Source organism: Fistularia commersonii, chromosome 17 (genome assembly GCF_037954325.1).
Source record: "Fistularia commersonii isolate RoL2024-O1a breed Wild chromosome 17, RoL_Fcom_v1.0, whole genome shotgun sequence".
NCBI classification, from domain to species: Eukaryota; Metazoa; Chordata; class Actinopteri; order Syngnathiformes; family Fistulariidae; genus Fistularia; species Fistularia commersonii.
Window position 1 is genome coordinate 14,939,971 of NC_141300.1, and position 19,772 is coordinate 14,959,742.

At 41.0% G+C, this 19,772-nt stretch overlaps 1 protein-coding gene across 2 annotated transcripts; it reads right to left on the reverse strand.

The window, feature by feature from the left end:
* Positions 1-1,518: 1,518 nt before the first annotated feature.
* Positions 1,519-18,832, reverse strand: sema3e (sema domain, immunoglobulin domain (Ig), short basic domain, secreted, (semaphorin) 3E). Of its 2 annotated transcripts, none has more exons than XM_086163318.1 (18): positions 18,623-18,832; positions 18,000-18,158; positions 10,800-10,960; positions 10,406-10,465; positions 9,933-10,052; positions 7,778-7,871; positions 7,430-7,546; positions 7,039-7,181; positions 6,839-6,953; positions 6,142-6,211; positions 5,915-6,059; positions 5,377-5,602; positions 5,036-5,127; positions 4,780-4,821; positions 4,450-4,616; positions 4,107-4,174; positions 3,776-3,909; positions 1,519-3,099 (listed from the first exon to the last, which is right to left on the reverse strand). In XM_086163318.1, the coding sequence occupies exons 2-18, from the start codon at positions 18,118-18,120 to the stop codon at positions 2,599-2,601; spliced, it is 2,376 nt and encodes a 791-aa protein (XP_086019444.1). In that variant the 5' UTR covers positions 18,121-18,158; positions 18,623-18,832; the 3' UTR covers positions 1,519-2,598. The 2 variants fall into 2 exon arrangements, with proteins under 2 accessions (XP_086019444.1, XP_086019443.1); XM_086163317.1 differs by having other exon boundaries at positions 4,107-4,177.
* Positions 18,833-19,772: the final 940 nt, after the last annotated feature.

Genomic DNA, 19,772 nt, shown 5'->3' on the forward strand with positions numbered 1-19,772 from the left:
CATGTCGTTTTGTGCCCCAGTTGAACATTATAATAGAATAAAAATAATGCAGATTATATGACTTGCATTTTAGTCTCAATTACACATTGCTGATCATTGAGCAAGTGTTGCAGTGTGTGTGTGTGTGTGTGTGTGTGTGTGTGTCTGTGTGTGTGTGTCTGTCTGCTGGGCAGCATAACTAATCTGTTTAGGTGCTCAGTACAAGAACAAACCTTGCTATTTGGAGCCATTGAGCATCCTTCTGCAACTTAAGTAATTACATTTTGGCTAAAGACTCAATGTGGAAATGAATGTGTTTGCTGGCACCTCTTACTGACTTCAAGCAGTTTTACTCTAATTCCAGAACTGTTGTTTTCATTGCATTTGACTCAAATCTAAGAAATCTCTCAATTAGATTTGTGTTCCAGACCTTGTCATATGTTTTAAGCCCTGCCTATGGTGACACACTTGCAGGCAGTGGCTGCTGACTCACCATACAGAGACTTAGAAACATGTAGGAAATTCTGAATAGCATCAGAGCCGATGCTTCTCCCCCAGCAGTGACTCACAATTGCTGTGCGACAGGAAAGATAGCTGGAGGGAGGTCAGAGGAGAGCCACTGCTATGATGTTCTGGACTATGTTCACAAGCGCTGGGCAGTGGCTGTTAGAATGACAATGCAGAATTATGAGATTGTGCATAAAAAAAAAAAGCTCTTTGTTGGCTTTTTGTGTTGACACTGCTTGTTTTGGACCCTGAAAATGTGGTTTTTAAACATCTGCTGAGAATCAGTGCAACCTATAAAATCCTCATTAGCATTGTATCACTGTAGCAAACTTATGTTTGCAAATCTTATTGCAAGAGCCCTTTTTTTTCCACAAAAGCAAGATGTAAAATGGCTTTACTGTCATTTATATAGGCTATCACATTCAAATATGCAAAATGCACAGAGGCATAGAGGTTAGCGGTTCCACCTCACAGCAAAAAGGTCGGTTAGATGGTACGTGGGCTTCGCCCGGCTTCCTCCCGCAGCGCAAAAACGTGCATCAGGTTAATGGGAGACCCTGAACTGCTCAGGCATGTGAGTGAAAAAGTGGATTGTTGTTTGTCTCAGTATGTGGCCCCGTTGTTCGCCGAGTGAACTCACGTTGTGCTCACTGACGTCTGGGATGGCCTGCAGAACCCCTCCAACACTGAGTGAAGGATAAGCGGTATATGATGGATGGATGAATGAAACTAAATGATTGCTGATTTTTTATCCTTTTACCTTTACCTGTTTGCAAGAATCCCTTCGCTAGCTCATTCATACAGTTTCTTCAGATCCAAGGGAAAGAATCCTTTTTTTTTTTTCTTTTTGAAAATAGATTTACCGGAGCAACCAGCAGAAAAACAATAATCAAATAGACTCGATGAGATAAGATAAAAACATTTTTTTTTTTTTTTTTTTTTTTTACAGGAAAAGAAAGACTTATAGTCTGATTTGGGTACACAGACCCCCTGTGAAATTTACATGAAACACTTGTTTTAAAAAACAAAACATTTTTGTCGTCACTTTAACATTTATTTGTCTTCTTTCTTAGAAATAAAAACGGTGATGTTTTTACATTGCTGTCCATTGCGGGTTCACCGTGAAGGTCTATATTGGGGGAACAGTTACGAGATCTGCCCGCAATAATCTAACCTAGATTTTAGTTACATATACAGTATCATCCATTAATACTGTTAGTACATTTGACTACAACCACGAATGTAAACTTAGACACAATAAAACGTATATTCACTAATATACCCCCTTTTCATTTACTGTACCAGGTTTAAAATGCTTAAATACTTATATTCACCATGGGCACAATTATAATAACATGTCTCAAAGATTCCTTAGTGGTACTGTAACATTGCACTGAATGAATTGTGAGTACTGTAACCACACATACCACAGTTATGGCTACATTCGAACCAAATAAGCATTATGATAGAGCTCAATTCTCAATTTACAAAAAAAACAACAACACTATATATTTTTTTTCAGGTCTTGACATTCAAACAGTTACAGAACTCAAAAGTTGAAACCAAGAAAATAAGTTATCATACTGCAAAAATATTAGGTCACTTGTTCCCGTCTCTCTCTTATTGGTCAGATCGAGACAGTGCATTCGTAGCACTCTTGCAGACACAACATGTACAAAGCCAAAATGACAATCGGAGCTGAAATTTGGTAAAGTGATCTTAAGCTGCTTTTTCACGGACAATTTGTTTTGCCTCGGTCAGTCCAAAGAGCAAATATATTTTTGCCCCGTCTCTTCTGATCAATGGCGATATCGCTTTAGCCTACGTCCAGCCGCTTCCGTTCTGCTTTCTCATGGACATTTACAGTATTTACCGAGACTGTGTCGGTGAAAGGAGAAAGGAGACTAGGAGAACAGCAAAACTACTGAATTATAAACGTAACTATAGCAGCTGGACAGCTGGCTACCGTTGTTTGTGCGTTACTGCTCTTTTTGAAAGCACAGCAAGATCATTATACTCGGTGAAAACACCAAGTGACTCTGTCATGTGTGTGTGTGTGTGTGTGTATGTGTGTGTGTGTGTGTGTGTAGATTAGCGGCCGGTATGGTCTCCTCAGGTGTCCAAGGTGTGTCTGGGTACTCGGTGCGAGTTTTCCTCCACCTTTCCTTTTCCTTTTTTCTCCCCGTTTGGAAGGGCAAATTTTCGTTTCATAGTCTTTTTACGTTTTTTATCAAGGCACCACACTTTCTCACAGTACTCCTCTATTCTGTGGGCATTCCCATAGCCGATCAGCTGGAGGAAATCCTTGTACCAGAGCCTGGAGTGAGGGCCTGGGAAAGAGGAGGGCGCCAGAGCCCTGGGGCTGATGCTGGGGCCCGGCGGCGGGCTCATCTGGGTTTGGCACGAAGTCCAAGCTTTCTCTCCCTCGCTGTTCGTAGCCTTGTGGAGCGTCGAGACCTTTTCCTCGCTTAGCACTTGTAGATTGATGCGCACTAATGTGTGCACATATCCATGCTCTACTGTCTGGCACACATACACCCCGGCGTCAGAGAGTCTCACTTTTAAGAAAAGCAGCCCGTGGGATGTTATCATGACCCGATCACTGATATGAACCTAGATGGAAGAGAAAAGAGGTTGTCATACAGCATCAACAAGCGACCTAAGGAAAAAACAGGTGTTTTCGCTTAGAGTTCTTCTATTAATTGTACATAAAATGATCACAGTAAACTGGCTCAAACCCCACCCACCTACCCTGGACCGGTGGCGTCAGAGACTTAAGGATGTAAACTGCATGGCACGCATAACAGCAAACTTACGATTTCAGACAGACCTATATCTTGACAAATGGGCACCCATTAAAAAATATTTGGAGAGTTGAAGATACTATCTCTATTTGACTGAGTTAGATGCCTTTTTTTTTTTTCTTCAGTTTCATTTTATTTTTCGTTTGCTATTGAGGAAATAAGTGACATATAAAGATTATTGTATAATGTATATCTTGTTATGAGGTTTTGGAAGAATGTCTATGACTCTGTTAAGGAACTTGTTCTAATAAATGTTCCAAAAAAAAAAAAAAGAGGTTGTCAGTTGGAAAACATCGCTAAAAGTTCCACATTTGTAATTATAAGAGCATCTTCGAAATCTCACGGTTAGACAGAATATATCCCTTTTTCGTTTCGGTTTGATCTTTTTTTTTTTCGCGTGTTATTAAAATTTCATTTGTGTATGTCATCCAACATATTTAGTTGCCCATTTAGATGTAAGAAATATAAATGAATGAAGAACTCGCCTCCTGTTTCTCTTCTCCTTTCTGGAAGAGCCAGATGACCTTAGCCTGAAGCGACCGAGGGACACACTTGAGCAAAGTGCTGTTGCTCTCGACACCGTACACCAGCCGCTCCTCCACTCGGTGCCACTGCTCATCTACCACAGAAGATAGTATTGATTTGCCACCGTGCGTGACCATTTTAGGTCACACCGACCTCACGTGCTATTCTTTGGACTACAATGTTTTTAATATTACCCTGAAAAACAACTGAGATGTTGCAAAAACTGACTACCATGCTCAAAGAAACACAGAGACTCACACACAGAAACACACGGTTATTTTATACACCAACCATCAATTTGCAGTCCATTGCACAGCTGGACTGCGTTGCCATGGCGAACATCCTGTCGCCTGTAACGCCTGCTGCAGAAAGTGGGGAGGAATAACGGAGAGGCTGATTCAAAACATTTGATGAAACTATGAAGGATCGGTGCATCGGATGAAAACGAAGAGGAGAAAGTGGAGGGAGGATCCGAAAGAAGTGCTTGCAGAACGTCGTTGCATAACACCTCAGTGGCATTTCTCTTGTATGTGATAAAGACACGACATCTGATGTTAAAAATATATCTGCTTGGGAAAAAACAAAAAAAAAAAAAAAAAAAAACAACAAACAAGCCCTGTCTCAAAGTGTGTACCTTTTAGTGTAGACTCCAGCAGGGTAGAATCTGGAACAGGTAATTCCATCCCAAGCACAATACGGGTCTCTGGCCAGGCAGCAATCGGCACATTCTGAACCATAGAGATCACACTGGTGCAGCTTGACCTGAGCCACGCCCACGTCTGAACCCACATATAACTGTTGCTGTGGAGCCACAGAGGAGGAAACTTGATGTCAGGAATGTCATTCTCAACAAGTTACTGCTGAATTATTTCAAGACAGAGTCAGGCAAAGTGTTACAATGTTATCATCTTGTGGCTAAATGATGGAATTGCAATGATAAGTGTAGCGTCTCAGCTAGTCTTACCCTTTTTGGGGATATTATCATCTCTTTTATCGGTGCTTGAACCTTCGAGAAGACAATGATTTGTCATTAATTTTCAGTTGTATTTTTAAGTCATTCTTATTACGTTTTTTGATGAATATACCACGTTTTTTCTGCAAACACAGCAAGGATGCGATATTTTCTATTGACTGACAGCTATAATAGCAACAGTACATAATTTGCATGCTTGTGAAGTTTGCGTTGCAATCGCTGTTATTCAAAGTTAAAAATAAAGTACCTCAAATACTTGCAGCTCCTCCAGCAGCACCTCCTCCATAGTGTCAGTGTCTTTGTTATAGATTGTAATATATTTCAACACCACCGAATCGTCTATTGAAAAAGCAGAGAAAAAAAATAATAAACACGGCTACACGAGCATAACTGCAAAGGTCAATTGTCGATGCTATTACAGGTTTCATTTATGCAAAGCGCTCAACTAAAACAAGCTTTTTATGCATTTCATCCTTCATTACCCAAATGCAGCTATTTGCAGATTATTTGACATTAATTTCAATTTCAATAATTTGTCGTTAGATATAGTGTTGTGAATGCAGCAGTGTAATGTGTGTTATGGGTTACCGGTTCCTATGTACAGAACATTGTAGTGTCCATCCTGGGCTTGGACTCTATCAACCACAATCTGTGTCAACTTTCTTCGTTTAGGCTCAGTGTACAACAGGATGGGTCGACGGTGTCGGGGAAGGACCGGGTGATACATCACGGGATGAGAACGCACAAATCGCAACACCTCATCGGGAAACTCCTTTGAGCTGGAGAAGCCGCCGCCATTCACTTGACTAGCACACTGTGATAATGTGACAGTTTTATAGAGTAAAGGAGGGAGCAAAGGCAGAGACACAGGACATTCATTAATCGCCTTGACACCTTTTTTGCAATATAAAAAAAAAAAAAGAAAATGCTGACATACATCAGGCCACTGCATGACTTGATGAAGTAGCTACAACAGTGCTGAGATTCACCTGTGTGTCCTACATGCTGAAAACACTGTCCCTCTCCGAGGACATCAGACACAGACAGATAAGGAACACTTGAATGCATAATGTTGTAGCATTAAGAAATGATACCCTGTAGAGGTTTTTCAGTCTTGAGGACTCACAGATCCAGGTCGAGGATAGGGGACTCTGTCCTCGTAAGGTGTCCAGTGATGCTCGGGTCGCTCCCGAAAAGCAAACGGGCCATTAAATGCTGCTCGGATGTCATCCATGTGATACACGCACACGGCGTAGCCTTTGAAAACGGCGCTGCGGAGAGGGTTTTATTAAATACGTGACAGAGTAAACCATTCTTCTGAGCTGTGAAAAGGTGACGTCATCGTCCGCTTACCTTGTTGTGCTGAAGAGGCCAAAGATTTCCGGGTGTTTCCCATCTTTACTCGGGAGCAGGAAGACATCCACTGAAACACAATGTGGAATGAATCAGTTGTTAGTTGAACACAGCCTCAAAAAGAATTGCACATTCAAGACGTCCCAGATGGGTGTGTGTGTGTGTGTGTGTGTGTGTGTGTGTGTGTGTGCCTGTTTGCCCATGCGTGCCTATACAATGTACTCATGACGCATTGGACTACCCTGTATCGTGGGTAAGCGCTTTCAAATTGTTTCATTGTGTCTGATTTGTGTTTGTATTCACATTTCATGTGATCCATCATCCAAACACTTTTTTTATTATTATATCGGGTGCTTGCATTTTGCTTTAGATGCTTTGTCAAAGGGAAAAATATCAAGAAAGGAATAAAATAAAATAAAGTAAATGGATAAATGGATAAAGTAAAATGCAAACAAAGAAAACGCTAGCACATTGTGCTTTCTGTTTATCACATACCCAAACTCACTCGCTGACCCACAAGGTTTCAAATATCAGATTTTAGATTGACACTTCTAACAATAACACATGCGCCCTCAAAATCCAAACCAAGTTTTTTTCTACACACATGTCACCGTGAAAGAAAAAGTCATACGGAGGAGAACCGCGACAAAAATAAATGATTGATAATTGGTTAATGAAAGTGTTCTTGCAGTCTCACCCAGATCATCAAAGTGAGTATCGATGCCGTTGGGTCCGGCCACGGAGCAGATCAGACGGGTTTTCAGAAAGGAGCTCCATCTATTCACCAGCATCCTCTGTCCTCCCTGGTCATTCTGAGACATGAAGATGGATCGTGACGACGCCGTGACTTGCTTTTGCCGGCTCGCAGCAGGAAATTGATAGCGTTTGCATTCTCACCGCACAGGCTCGTCCCACGCGGGTATAGACGACCTTGTTCAGGCCTTCGGCGTTCACTTCTCTTTCAGTAAAGAAGAAGTAAACTTTATTGTCATCCCTGTCATCATTGTCAGGAATAACTGCTGAGCCCACAAACTTGGGTTCTGTGGAAAGATGAATGCTCAGCGCTGTTTACTTTTTTTACTCTATTTCATGGGGTTTATGTCTTTCATGCAGCTTTTTAGGTTCTACATCTGCACGTTGTCCAATTGGGAAATAATCAAATGTACAAACTATTTTAAAAACAGCTGTGACAGAAGCACAAGGAGGAGTAAGAATGCGAAGTTTAGTTCACGTTATCAAAACTGTGGGATCTTTTAAAACCTATTATCATTCTGAAAGGCTCACAAACCATTCAGCAGCTGTTTGTCGTCTCTTTCGGTGCGCGTGTAGGTCTGGTTGTTCAGTCGACACAAAGCCGCGTCGTTCTCCCAGTAGTCGGTATAAAGGCCGATATACAGCTCTCCTCCTATAGCACACACACACACACACACACACACACACACACACAAAACAAAGTCAAAGAATTTTGTAGCAAAATACAGTGAAAAACGACCACTAGAGGGCAGTACTTGCATGGTTAGATGTTGAAAGCGTGACCCGTCTCCCTAAAATATTCCTTTGTTTATCTTTTATTCTTTAAAAATAACGAGTGCACATCTTTCAGTCTCCCAACTAGGCTGAATAATATGTTTCTTACCAAAGACTGTAGATGAGCAAGAACTGTTCGGATCATACGGACAACGTCCTCTGCCACTTCTAACGCTGTCCTTTTCAAGAACAAACAGTCTCTCCTGCGAATAACGAACGTGACAAACACAAACACAGGGACACGGGAAGGAACACATGTGTTAAAAACACACATTTCAAACCAAAGGAAACTTCACGATACATGGAATGATATGGATGTGAATTGGAGGGATGTGATCAGAAAGTGATGGATGAGACCGGGAGAAGAGCATCGATGGGTTAGGGTGTGATGGATGACCAAATGAGAGTCTGTTTTCAATGAGCTCTGACATCATGGGTAGTTCACTACTTCTTTTCTTCTCATTTGGCTGCCTTTCACAGCAGGTGGCGGAGACGCATTCAGAAAGGATTTCTCACTTACAACAAAAACCAACCCGTGAGTTCCCCATAGAGACACACAGCTCACACCCATAACGGTCTACATTCACTGTTGTTAAATTTTGTGTGAATAAAACAAAATAAATGAAAATATTTCATGTTACAAAGATTTTTTTTTTTTTTTTTTCCCGTCAACTCGTTTAATTGGAATTCAAGACGGGGTTCGAGGTTCTCACGCACATGTAATTTAGCATGAGCACACATACAAAGACACAAACACACACACACACACAAAGGACAGCTTAATGCTTGACATCTGGGAGATATGTGTCATACTGTTGACAATCATACTCACACAGATGTGCGCCAGCAGTTTTCATTTACATCAGTCTGCATGCAAAACATTCCTATGCTCTCAGGCAGTTTACATATGTACACTTGAATTCACCCCAGTGTAGTGAGAAAGAACATTAATCTTCCCTGTCCAAAAGCTTCCTCTCACAAACAGCACCACCTGGCTATATTTTCCCGATCAGGAGTTGAGCGAACGAGAGCGCCGTCGGAATGTGGCTGATTTCTAAAGGAAAATTACACCATGTTTTCATTTAACGGTTTTATTCCTCGACGCTTTGGAGTTCTCTGATCGGGCATTAATTTCTCATAATAATTTCTGTTTTTAGCTACTTGCACATATAAAACATTCCCTCAAAATGCCTGAATGCTTTGGCACTTGGCAGGAAATTTAAAACCGGGGCCTTTAATGCGAGACGGATAAAACATATATTGTTTAAAATTTATTGTATTTTGCATTTCAATGTCAGCTCTCTGTTGAATAATCTTGGTTCCAACAATATAGGCATAAAACCAACGAACAATCCACAAGCACTTTTGTTTCTGCTTATTTTAGATCAGTGACTTTCCCTTCCAACTGGAAAAAAGTAAGCTGGCCAAAGATCAACCTGTTAAAAAAAAAATAATAAAAAAGTAACAGGTGTGTCTTAAAACCCTTCAAATGGAAATCATGCACTGACTGTATTGACACCAGAGGAAAAAATAGAGATGAACCATCTTGAGATGAAGTAAGAAAAGGTGTCGGGAAAGTTCAGGAGGAAATATAAAGGGAGGCTAATTTGCAAGAATTACTGGCATGCTAAGACACTGGCTGTTTCTTCATACTTGTTCCACAATGCTAACCCACTGAAAGGAAAACACGCTATTTGGTAAGATATTTTCATCAATGCAGCAACCACAGAAACTGCCGCTGGTTGAGTTCACCCTCCAAAAAAGAAAAAAACAAATGTGTTCATCATGTTTCTTGTTAACACTGGCTTTATTTTCATGTTTGTTTGTTGTCTAGAATCCCTTTTTTTCTGTTTTACACCTTTGTTTACCTCTGTTGCACAGTCATAACAACCTAGCAGGCTATCATTCTTTATTACTCTTTTACAACCGCAGTTGTTTTGAATTAATTGAGTTGTTCTTGATGTAGTTATTGACTTTGGAGTGATAAATGCCAGATTTTGAGCAGATCCCAGGCATTTACTGGTAATGCTTTTTCTTGTGTCGTTCACACCAGGGGTTAAAGAAATGTGTTTTGCAAATGACGTTTTGAAATATGTGCTGAAGTGACTGTGAAACCTTTAATGCTCCATTTGCTGCCAGTCTCTTACGCTCTCTTACTCTTAATCTTATGTAAAAGCAAAAGAGGTCTTATCAGAATCACTTCATGCCTCTTTATTTTTCACCCTCATTGAAATAACCTTTCTTTTCGGAGTTTCTCGACTTACCTGGCCGGCGTGTCCCACCCTGACCAGGCCGCAGACTGGGTTAAAAGCGCCCGTTCCACAGACGAGTAAATGGCTCTGGTTGTACTGCTGTAGCACCTTTATGTAGTTTGCACACTCCAGCTGTTGGAACAGTTTGAGGAATGAATCAGGGACCTTGTGAAGGTAGATTGAATCTGCGTGAAAAGGGTGCACGACGGAAAACCGCAAGGCTTTTTCCTAAATCTTCAGTAACATCAATGCTTCTGGTTTGACAAAGGTTTATGAGCACAAAGAGATGTATAAATCTTTTTTTTTGCATGCTAATATTTTATATCCCTTATGTTTGCTCTAACAATGAAATATGCATGAAGATATTCATATGAATGTACAGATAGTCGGGTCACGTATTTAGTTGGGCATCAGCGCGTCACTTTTAACATTCTGCAACCACAGTTCATGTTGTTGGTATGTTGTAATATTTTATTTTTGCTTACGTTTTCTCTCCCCTTCATCAAACACTCATGTATTTGAGATTCAGTACTGGCCCACTGGATCTGAAAGAGAACACCGTTACACTTAATTTTACTTACGATAAAAAGTGTATGGTCGTGCCTTGTGCATTACTTTGTTATATTTATATGGATTTTGAGATATGCGTTGAATTATACAATAACATATCAGCATAGCTTCATTATTCAGAACTACTGTTCACGCCATGCCATGATTCTTTTCCTTGATTGACTGATAGACAAGCAGGCACACACACACACAAGCCCACACACACAGACACACACACACCACCAACTTGGCTAGTTTATTGCTCAAATGATGTAAGAGTTCAATATGTCGCGGATCCCAGCAAGAAATGATGGATGAAAATAGGCCCACCTCTTTGTGCAGCGTGTTAACCTGGTCCAGACTCAGGGAGAACAAGGTATTCTTGGCTCCCAGATAAAGCCTTTCATGGCCTTCATCCAGCAGCATGGTCTGGGGCTGGAGAGACACCCCGTGGCTCTGGAACACCCATGTCCTGTTCAGCTGCCAAAGCTCTGCACAGATGATATCAAATCAAGAAACACAACACAAAAAGGGCGTAAAACACATTTTGCAAAGTGATCGGATCCAGTTCAACGGGGGAATGTTAACCGCTCCAGTAACTCCGACTCGGTCCCCCGGCCAAGGGAAAGCTACACTTCTGCATGTGTTTCAGTTTCATCATTTCCCCAAACAATGGCAGGAGACCAAACAGTCGGGGTTATCGTTTCATCTCGTCCCGTCACGCCACGTGGCACTTTGCCGGTTCTCAGTACGCCTCTGCTTTCTATGTGTCATCGACCAATATTGCCAACAATAAATCCGTTCTGGTGTCGCTGTTTTCCAAATAAAACAGGGGAGGCATCCCTAAAAGTGATGGCAAATCCTCATATGAAAACCAATAAGTAGCAATGCGAAACAGATACGCCGTTCGCATTAATCGGAAACACATTGTCCGCTGAATAAGCAAAAGTCGTCTGTAGTGTATTCTAATTTTACTCCAGCAGACACGAGATCAGGTATATCCGCTGCCGCTGCTGCCACTTATCGTCAATGTGGCTGAACTCTCCAGAAGCCACTTCACCCTCAAGCTCGAGAGGAAGGAATCCAGACTATGTGCGAAAACCACACAGAACTTTGCACGACCGGATGAAAATAACTTATATCAAACAACCGGGCGGGACCAGGTGTACATATCGAAACCGTTTTGGCGTGTGTGGCCAGAAAAATTCGAAACTCCCGGCAGAATAATCTGTAAAAAACTGAGATTAGTGATTCAACCTCACATTCTTTTGAATTCTCTGCACCCAATACTCCATTTCCTAAGAACAGGATCTTACGTTAAGAGTGGAAAAATGATACGTGCATGACTAATACTTTGCAACCCTGCTCAAATACTAGCAAGGTGTCTATACATGCTGGAGTTTCGGGGATAATTGTACAATTTGTTTTTGTAGACGGCGTATATTTTCACTGATACTCGATCTCCAAAATGGAAGGTGAGTGTTTATCCTGTGTACGCATAGCAACAGCGTTGACTGCGTAGAGGGTTTTATTTGTTTAAAATAAGATTGGGTATCCTCATGAGAGAAGATGACTGTGTATATTTGGTTGCTATTAAGGTTTCGCCGTTGGAAACAGGCCGATGTTTGTTTGGGCAGCATCAGATCTCAGACATCTTGATGGCAGGTACTTTGGTGGAAGTGGCAGTCGTTCTCTGCCGCGGCTCAGACATGCTTCCTGCAATTATCTAATCCGCTCGAGAGGATCTCCCTCTCCGTGTCTTTCCGCTTGACTCACAAGCAAACCGTCGCCCCCGTCTCCTTATTGTCGGCCCCGAGTTGCGCCGAACTCGGAGCAAGTAACCTTATCATTACATCCTGAACTTTCTGTGTGTCGCTCTCATTTCGTAACAAACGGCTCCTTTATGCGGGTACAAACTGCTACCACCTATTTGGTTGACGGACTCGGATGGCTATTCAAAGTAATGGCTATTCAAACAGTGCATATGTCAGACCCATTTTCCATCTACTTCTCCTCTGTCGTTCTTAATAATGTCACGACACAGCCGATTCACAGTGACACGCACACACACTCCCGGGTGCACAATGACGCCCAAAAGCGAAATGAAATGAGAAAGAAAGGCAGATAAACTTCCATTCCCACAGGAATTACATATGTCTTGCTCATAATCAAAGGTGTTGAATAATCAGTTTGATTTAACGTGATTACAGTATGAAACGGTGCATCTTCTTATTACACTGATTTACCAAGAAGCTGCCATGCACAAACCGATATTTAACAGATTTCTTGCCTGTTATTATGGGCACCAGTAAAAGACAGTCACAAGCGCTGCTTTTACTAAAAAGCGTGGGGGGAAAGAGGGGATTTCTGTATTTCCTCCCGTGCTCCACCAGCCCCCCCTGAGCAAAAGGGATTCTTTGCCCTCAGCAAGGGAAGTTAGAGGAGGAGGGTGTTTCTCCATCTGCCACTGAGCCGGGGAGACACATGGCCCTAACTTGATCCCACTTCAAATAGAAAGACATAGAAAAAAGGACTTTTATCATAGAGTGTTGAGAGACGCCGGAGGTGATTTGCCGAAAAGTAATCATAATAAACTTTCCGATCCATCCTTCACCCGTGCATAGAAAAACCGTGGCGAAGATAGAAATACGGTGCGTTCGCTTGCGTGTGTGCAGCTGAAGGCGCTTTTTGACTCGAGCTCTCTTTGCAGTGATGCTGCAGGAGATTCTTGTTAAGTCAGCGAGTCCCAGACACACAAAGGCAGGAAATTATGAAGACATTCTTCAAAACTCTTTTGATTTTTTTTTTTTGTCATGAGTAAGGATACATGCAATATTTCATTTCATAACAGCTTCATGTACAATATTTTTTCATACTCTTGTGCACTTCTTATCTTTCACTTGGTACTTAAGACACTTTATAGTCTTCACTTGTTACTTAAGACACTTTATAATTTATTTGCATCTCTTATTCTCCCCTTTTTTTACTGTTTATACAATTTTCTTCTATTATTTATCATTGTTATGTTTTTCTTGTAACTCTGGCACAACAATTTCCTTCGGGATAAATAAAGTTGTTATTCTTATTCTTATCTTATTCATTTCAGACGTTAAATCCGTGTGAGACAATATTACAATGTTATCAGAAATACGGATATATTTTCATATCGAGCCTCGGTGCTCGGGTCGGAATACCGGAAGGATCGGTACATCGAGGTGCAATTCTAGGGCGCAAAATTTAACCCCTGGTGAGAGAATTCTCGTGTTCTCGAGGGATGAGGTTGACAACGGCGGCCCGTGGGGTCGTCGGGTCGGGAGCTTGAGATCTGGGGCGTAATGTCATTATATTTGCGAGTCTTGTGCCGCGGAATTGTCTTGTGTTTTGGGAATTAGGGTTGATGTCACCTTGCAAAATGAGTACCATATGGAGTGTAAAAGGATGATATTATATGACATACAGCACACAGTACAGTAATGTTCCTTTTTTATGTTAACCAACGATTTCTGAAACGTCACTTTTGTCCTGAAATCGAATTAAGGGCTGCTCACGCAACGCCGTCCTTTATCTGGTTTTTAGTGTATTATTCCTCTGTTGTGTCTCAAGGCTCAGGCAATCATCGTATTTCCCATTTCACAAACTTAAGCCGCTTTCTTTTCCTTTCCTCAGGAAAAGGTCAAAAAGAATATTAGAGTTGCAGCAGCTGCTGGCGGAAAATGTGATTGATGAACTGGGGAGCACATACATTACACAAGCGGAGTGATAGCGTGCTGAGATGTTCGAGGACAAAACGAGAGCCGGAGAAAGGTGATTGTGTGTAAAAAGGGGTGGGTTGATAACATATCCTGTTCTTTCACTGACCTGTAGGGGAGATTTTTCTCACCATAGTAACCATTTTCTTGTGGTTTAACACATCGTATGACTGCCTCACGGCCACGATCCAAAGTGGTAATTTTTAATCGCAGGTGTCTGCGCATGAAATAGTGTTATTGGGAATGCTGACTTTGAACGTCAGATTTATGAAGGAAAAAAAAATCCCCCCTCTTTTGTTTATTTTCAGACAGAAAAATCTTTAGTCAGTGCTGGTATTTCCCCACCTGCTCTCAACAACACCTGTCATTTCAAAGCACTACAGGATACGGAGATTTTTTTGGAGGGAAGGGCAGCATCGGAAGGTTATAAATGAAATGGATCATTAATACGTTTATTCATGCTCACCCTTTTCAGTTAGTGCTATTGTATTTTTTTTATCAACGTTTACACACTGTATGTTCTACCACAGAGGCTTCCAGAAAGTTTTATGTAATGTTCCCCTTTCTGCATTTTTTTCTTCTTTTTTTAACTTTTTCACCGTTCCAGTGTGTTTTGTTCCACACACAGGCCTACAACAATGCCTTAAGCTAATGTACACAAGCAAAAACATATATAAGCCCTCTGGTGATACAGACTGACTACAGTGCAAAGGCATATATTGTATTTTGATGTGTGAGAATGATAATCATGACTACTGAAGCTGTTATTCCCCGCTTACAAAGACTTTTCATTTATGTATTTATTTAAAGAGACATCCATGCATACCCATTGCTGTGCTACTAAATAATGCTGGAGATGCACATATCCCCCATTTAGCTGAAAAGAAAACAAAAAATTCTGTTGGACCGTAGTAATATAGCTATAGTTTATGACAGCGTCTTTTATTCTGTTTTCTGTCGCTGCAATGAGCGCACAGCGTTCAGAAATACAGTTTAGTAAGCTTGACCCAAATAGGACATGAAAGTGCCAACATATACAGTAAGATATTAACTCTGTCAGACATGCTTAACATCAATGAATAACTTTATTCGCCACCAATGCTTAAAATAGATATTTACACCTTCCTGATGAGCAAAGACCTAGACCGAATAAACATAACTTTAGCAGACATGCTGAGATACTATGCGGTCATGAGAACGTATCCATTCTGCCACCGTGAGGTACGGTCAAATCTTAAGCTTCATTAAAATAACATTTCATGATCTAAATGTGTTTAAAAACACTGACACGTTGGGAAAACCCATCGACCCTTCAGCAGCATGTGCGGTGTTTTCCTTGACCGTACAACCTACTCACAGCTCGCTGCGCCCTTGACACGTACGAGTTGTAAAACAACTTCATTAGCGGCAGAATTGATGATTGACCTGAATCGAGTGCTTAATTCAATCCACATGTCCGGACGCCTTTAAAAAAGCTTTAAAAAGAGAGACTCGGTCGATGCCGATGCAGAACGCAGCCATCTCCGGAGGAATAAAAGATGATACAAGATGCAGGTTTCATTTCTTTTTTCTTATTATCTGACTTGTGGAGCGTCGCACCGGAGGTTGCTTTCACATTACATGTAAACAACCAAGGAATTTTGGAACTTTGACCAATTGAATTAGGTGTATTACTGTCTTTAGTTAAAGTTCTCTTGAAGTTGTGCCGCCAAACGTTCTCCTATAAATACCACATAGTCGGAGACTGTAACTCAACTCTCCATATGATTAAGGTAACAGTCTTTTGGAGCAGGAGTTAATTGGGGGTTGAAGCAAATGAAAGGCTGCCTGGGATGAAAGCGGATCAAGTACATTTGAATGGAAATCACTGGTCCAAAAGTCTAGACAAGAAGATGAGGACTAGATAAAAGAGGGAAAGAGTATTTCACAAGTGAGGCCCACCGCTTTGTAGTCAGGTCGCCCTTGAAAAATCTGCCCAAAGGAATTAATTTCCAGAAACCGACAGAAAGTTGATCTGATTTCTATTGATCCCTCACCCTGTGTCTGCCCATTTGACCACAAGCAGGTCATAAATAATTCAGTTTAGACATAATAAATATTGCCTTCCATTACTAATTTGTCTTTGTACAATATACTGTAGGTGCAGGTTGATTACCAGCTATCTTGGTAAAGGCTCTTTTTACTAGGGTTAAACTTTTAAAACCACGCCAATCTCCATCCTCCTTAAATGCATCTCAGCTACTGACCTGTGTAGATTCTCACCCACACACCCCTGCATGTGTGAGTGTGTGTGTGTGTGTGTGTGTGTGCGCGCGCCTGTGTGTGAAAAGAAAAAAAAAAAACCATTGGCGAAGAGCCTGAGGCATGTATGAAGACTTAGATGTTTTTCATTCCATAATGATAAGATCCAACTGCAGCCTGTTTCACATTGCTTTTGCCAGCCAGAACATGTATCAGTGAAGATAGTGAAGAAAGACTGAGAGATAAAGAGCTGCGGTGTCAATCATGGCAGCAGCTCTTCCCTTGGGCGGTAAACAAATTCTGGGGTATATAGAGGTCTTGGTCAAAATAGATATGAATCTAAAATTTGTTATAATTAAGCATGAGTATGTCCTTTAAATCAAACTAATGGGAGGCACTTCACAATGACAATCTTTGACTAAGTATGTTAGCACTGATCTGCTTGAACTGGTTGGTTTTTAACTTTGTTACTATGCAAATGTGTGCCTTTTTTATTTTCAAAGAGCATGGTCTTCTGCATGTTGTTTCACTCGACCTAATATTGTTCAGTGTACAAAAATACAAAAGGGAATACATGCAAAACAGAAAGCAAGTCTGCACATAGACGTAGCAGATGATCCAGACTTGTCAAATCGAGGTCTAACAGTGCTGTACTTATGAGTTATTGACTGTTCAAATTCCACACCTATATCCAACCATGACTAACAGGCTTATGAGGAATCACTTTCTGTTGGTTTAAAGATCAAGGAAAACTCAGAAAAAGGGTGATGTTTACTCAAGAGGTTTATCTTCAGAGATTAAAACCTTATGATTATCCAAGAGACACATACGAATCAGGCCAGAAATCAGCGTATGCACATCCCCTTCAGAGGCTCCCACGCACAAATAAACACACACACACACACACACACACACACACACACTGTAGTTCATTCCCATGGCCAAATATCACCTCAATCCCTTACACCGCTATGGCATGAGAGACAGCCACATTGTAGATTCTCATCCACCATGACAGTGGTACCAAAACAAACCACAAGCCAGCTCCTTCAACACCGATGTTCAGAGAAAGACTGAAAAATGTGTGAATTTCGTAGAGTCCACATGGTAATGTTTTCCCTGCAGCTAAACAGACAGTAAATCAACCAAACATTGCATTTAAGGACTGATCCTTGCGGTTTATGTATACATTTTATATATATTCAGTTCAATTTGTTGTGTTGTTTTCCCATTGATTTAAGCCTGATGAGAAAGAAATCATACGACCTTGATAAAAAAAATATATATATATATTTTCAATGTACCATAAAAGGGCAGAAACCGACATTAGAAGTCAATAAAAAAATTGAAGAACTATGCATGCTATTATTCTTTTCTTGTTTGTATCTCTGGCTATTTACATTCAGGATGCACGGATCATTCCTGTGCATACTGCGCAACACCTTTTTTCGCTAAGCAGTATATGTACATTATCTGAAGCCAAAGTAAAATGGTAATGATGTAGTACGACAACATGTTCCCCACTTTGTGCATTTCTTACCTTTGTAGGAGAGACGTATTCTTGGGAAAATGCTGTGCGCCGTATTAGCCGCGCTCAGCAGACTCAGGTAAAGCAACATCAGTGTGACACATACAGTCCGTACGTTCTCCTCCATCCTCATGGAGATGCAGACGCCAAGTTGATCTATACAGCCTGCAACTACAATAAACATAGGTAGAGAAGTCCATGAAATGAGAGACCGCTCTTCTCTGTTTTTCAATTCCCTGCAGCAGTGTTTAATGAGGTCTTAGGTAATGTATAATGGATCCGAAATGAGTCTACTTGAAGTGAAGTCAATTTTTTCCTCATCATCAGTGTGAATCAACCAAATCCCTGTGGCTTCTATACAGTCTCTGCTTTCTCCTATATAGCAGTCTGCTGGAAGCTGCATCCACCCACTACCTTGGTGGAAAAGATAATGCTCTGGCTATTATTCTTGTTGGGTCTTAGTAACCAAGGAGAAGAGTCCAGTTGCTATATTCACGCCGCAGTGCCTGCTGCTGTCTGTCCATATGTCAGTCCTTCTGTTTATTTGTTTGTCTGCATGCCTTGCACGGCACTCTGCAACAAAAAGTAAAAGAAAAAAAAAGAGAGGAAAAGAAGAAAAAAAAACCCAGTCCTACCTTAATGTCTTAAAAATGTTTGATGCTGATCATAATATATCAATCCATTGTTATATCCCCTCAGATGAGAAAGAGTCCTGAGCTGCTATACTGTATCCTCAGACAGTGTGTTACCCCATGAGTCCAGTGGAGCCAGTCATTCTCTGGAAGGGAGCACAGGAAACGACAGAGTTGAAAAGGGGAGGAGTGGGTAGCCTCGTGTCTGGCGTGCCGTCTCTCTGCGCTGCAAGGAAATAACTGAAGCTCAAGCTCCGAACTCTGTTCACACTTGGAGGGAGGATCCAATCTTCAGATTAGTGAGTCACTAAAGATGGTTTCCGCCACTACTACTGATCTGGAAATAGGCCACATGCTGTGCTGTTTGCATATGTCGGTGTGTATTCAATTGAAAGGCTGGAATATATTCCTTTCTTTATATTTCTTTGAGATCTCTCTCTCCCATCACTCTATTCAGCAGGTTTGAGTAGGCTGTGCCTCCGAGGCAGGGATTCTCTTCATACTGGTATCCTATCACGACTACTTTTAATATCAATAAGATCCCCTCTTTCCTTCTCCTCTCCCCTTTTCCTTCCCCTGAAGCACTTCCTTCCCACTTCTTTCTACATTAACACACACCTGAGCCAAGGTTTGCATCCACTTAACCCTGGTAGTTCTGTCTTTTTCAGTTATCATTCTCTTTGTCATCGCAGGGACTCTGTTACCATGGATTTTTACATGAAAAGATGAATTCACTGTGTTTTTCCTCCCTTGCCCATTTCATTTTATCATTTTTCCCTTTTTAATTCTCTCTTTCTTTGTCTATGCATCCAAGATGTGCTAGTACTTCAATTTAACATTGTTCTTTTTTTCTACAACTCTTGATCATGAAAGTACTATTTATGGGTTTCATAACAAAATAAGAAAAAAAAATATATACATATACACTTTTTTTTTGCAAGTGTTTCTGTGTCTGTTGCCATTGATTTTTTTATGTATCTCCAGCTCTTTAAAGAATGCACATAAAAGGAAAGGAGAACATGATAGGATTTGTCAAATTATATCCATATATCCTTCCGACGCTTTTAGAAGCTGTCTCCTGTCAACTGTAAAGCTCTCTGAAAAACATACTTTTCTCTTTGCTGTTGATTTTTCCCAGCTCATTCCATCTTTC

Excerpts from the sequence above, each read along its gene's own strand:
- sema3e (XM_086163317.1), bottom strand. The coding sequence starts at position 18,120 with ATGAGGATGGAGGAGAACGTACGGACTGTATGTGTCACACTGATGTTG. Across the intron at positions 10,466-10,799 it reads TTAACACGCTGCACAAAGAG|ATCCAGTGGGCCAGTACTGA; the intron begins GTGGGCCTATTT and ends GTTCTCTTTCAG. Across the intron at positions 6,212-6,838 it reads TACTCACTTTGATGATCTGG|TGGATGTCTTCCTGCTCCCG; the intron begins GTGAGACTGCAA and ends ATTGTGTTTCAG.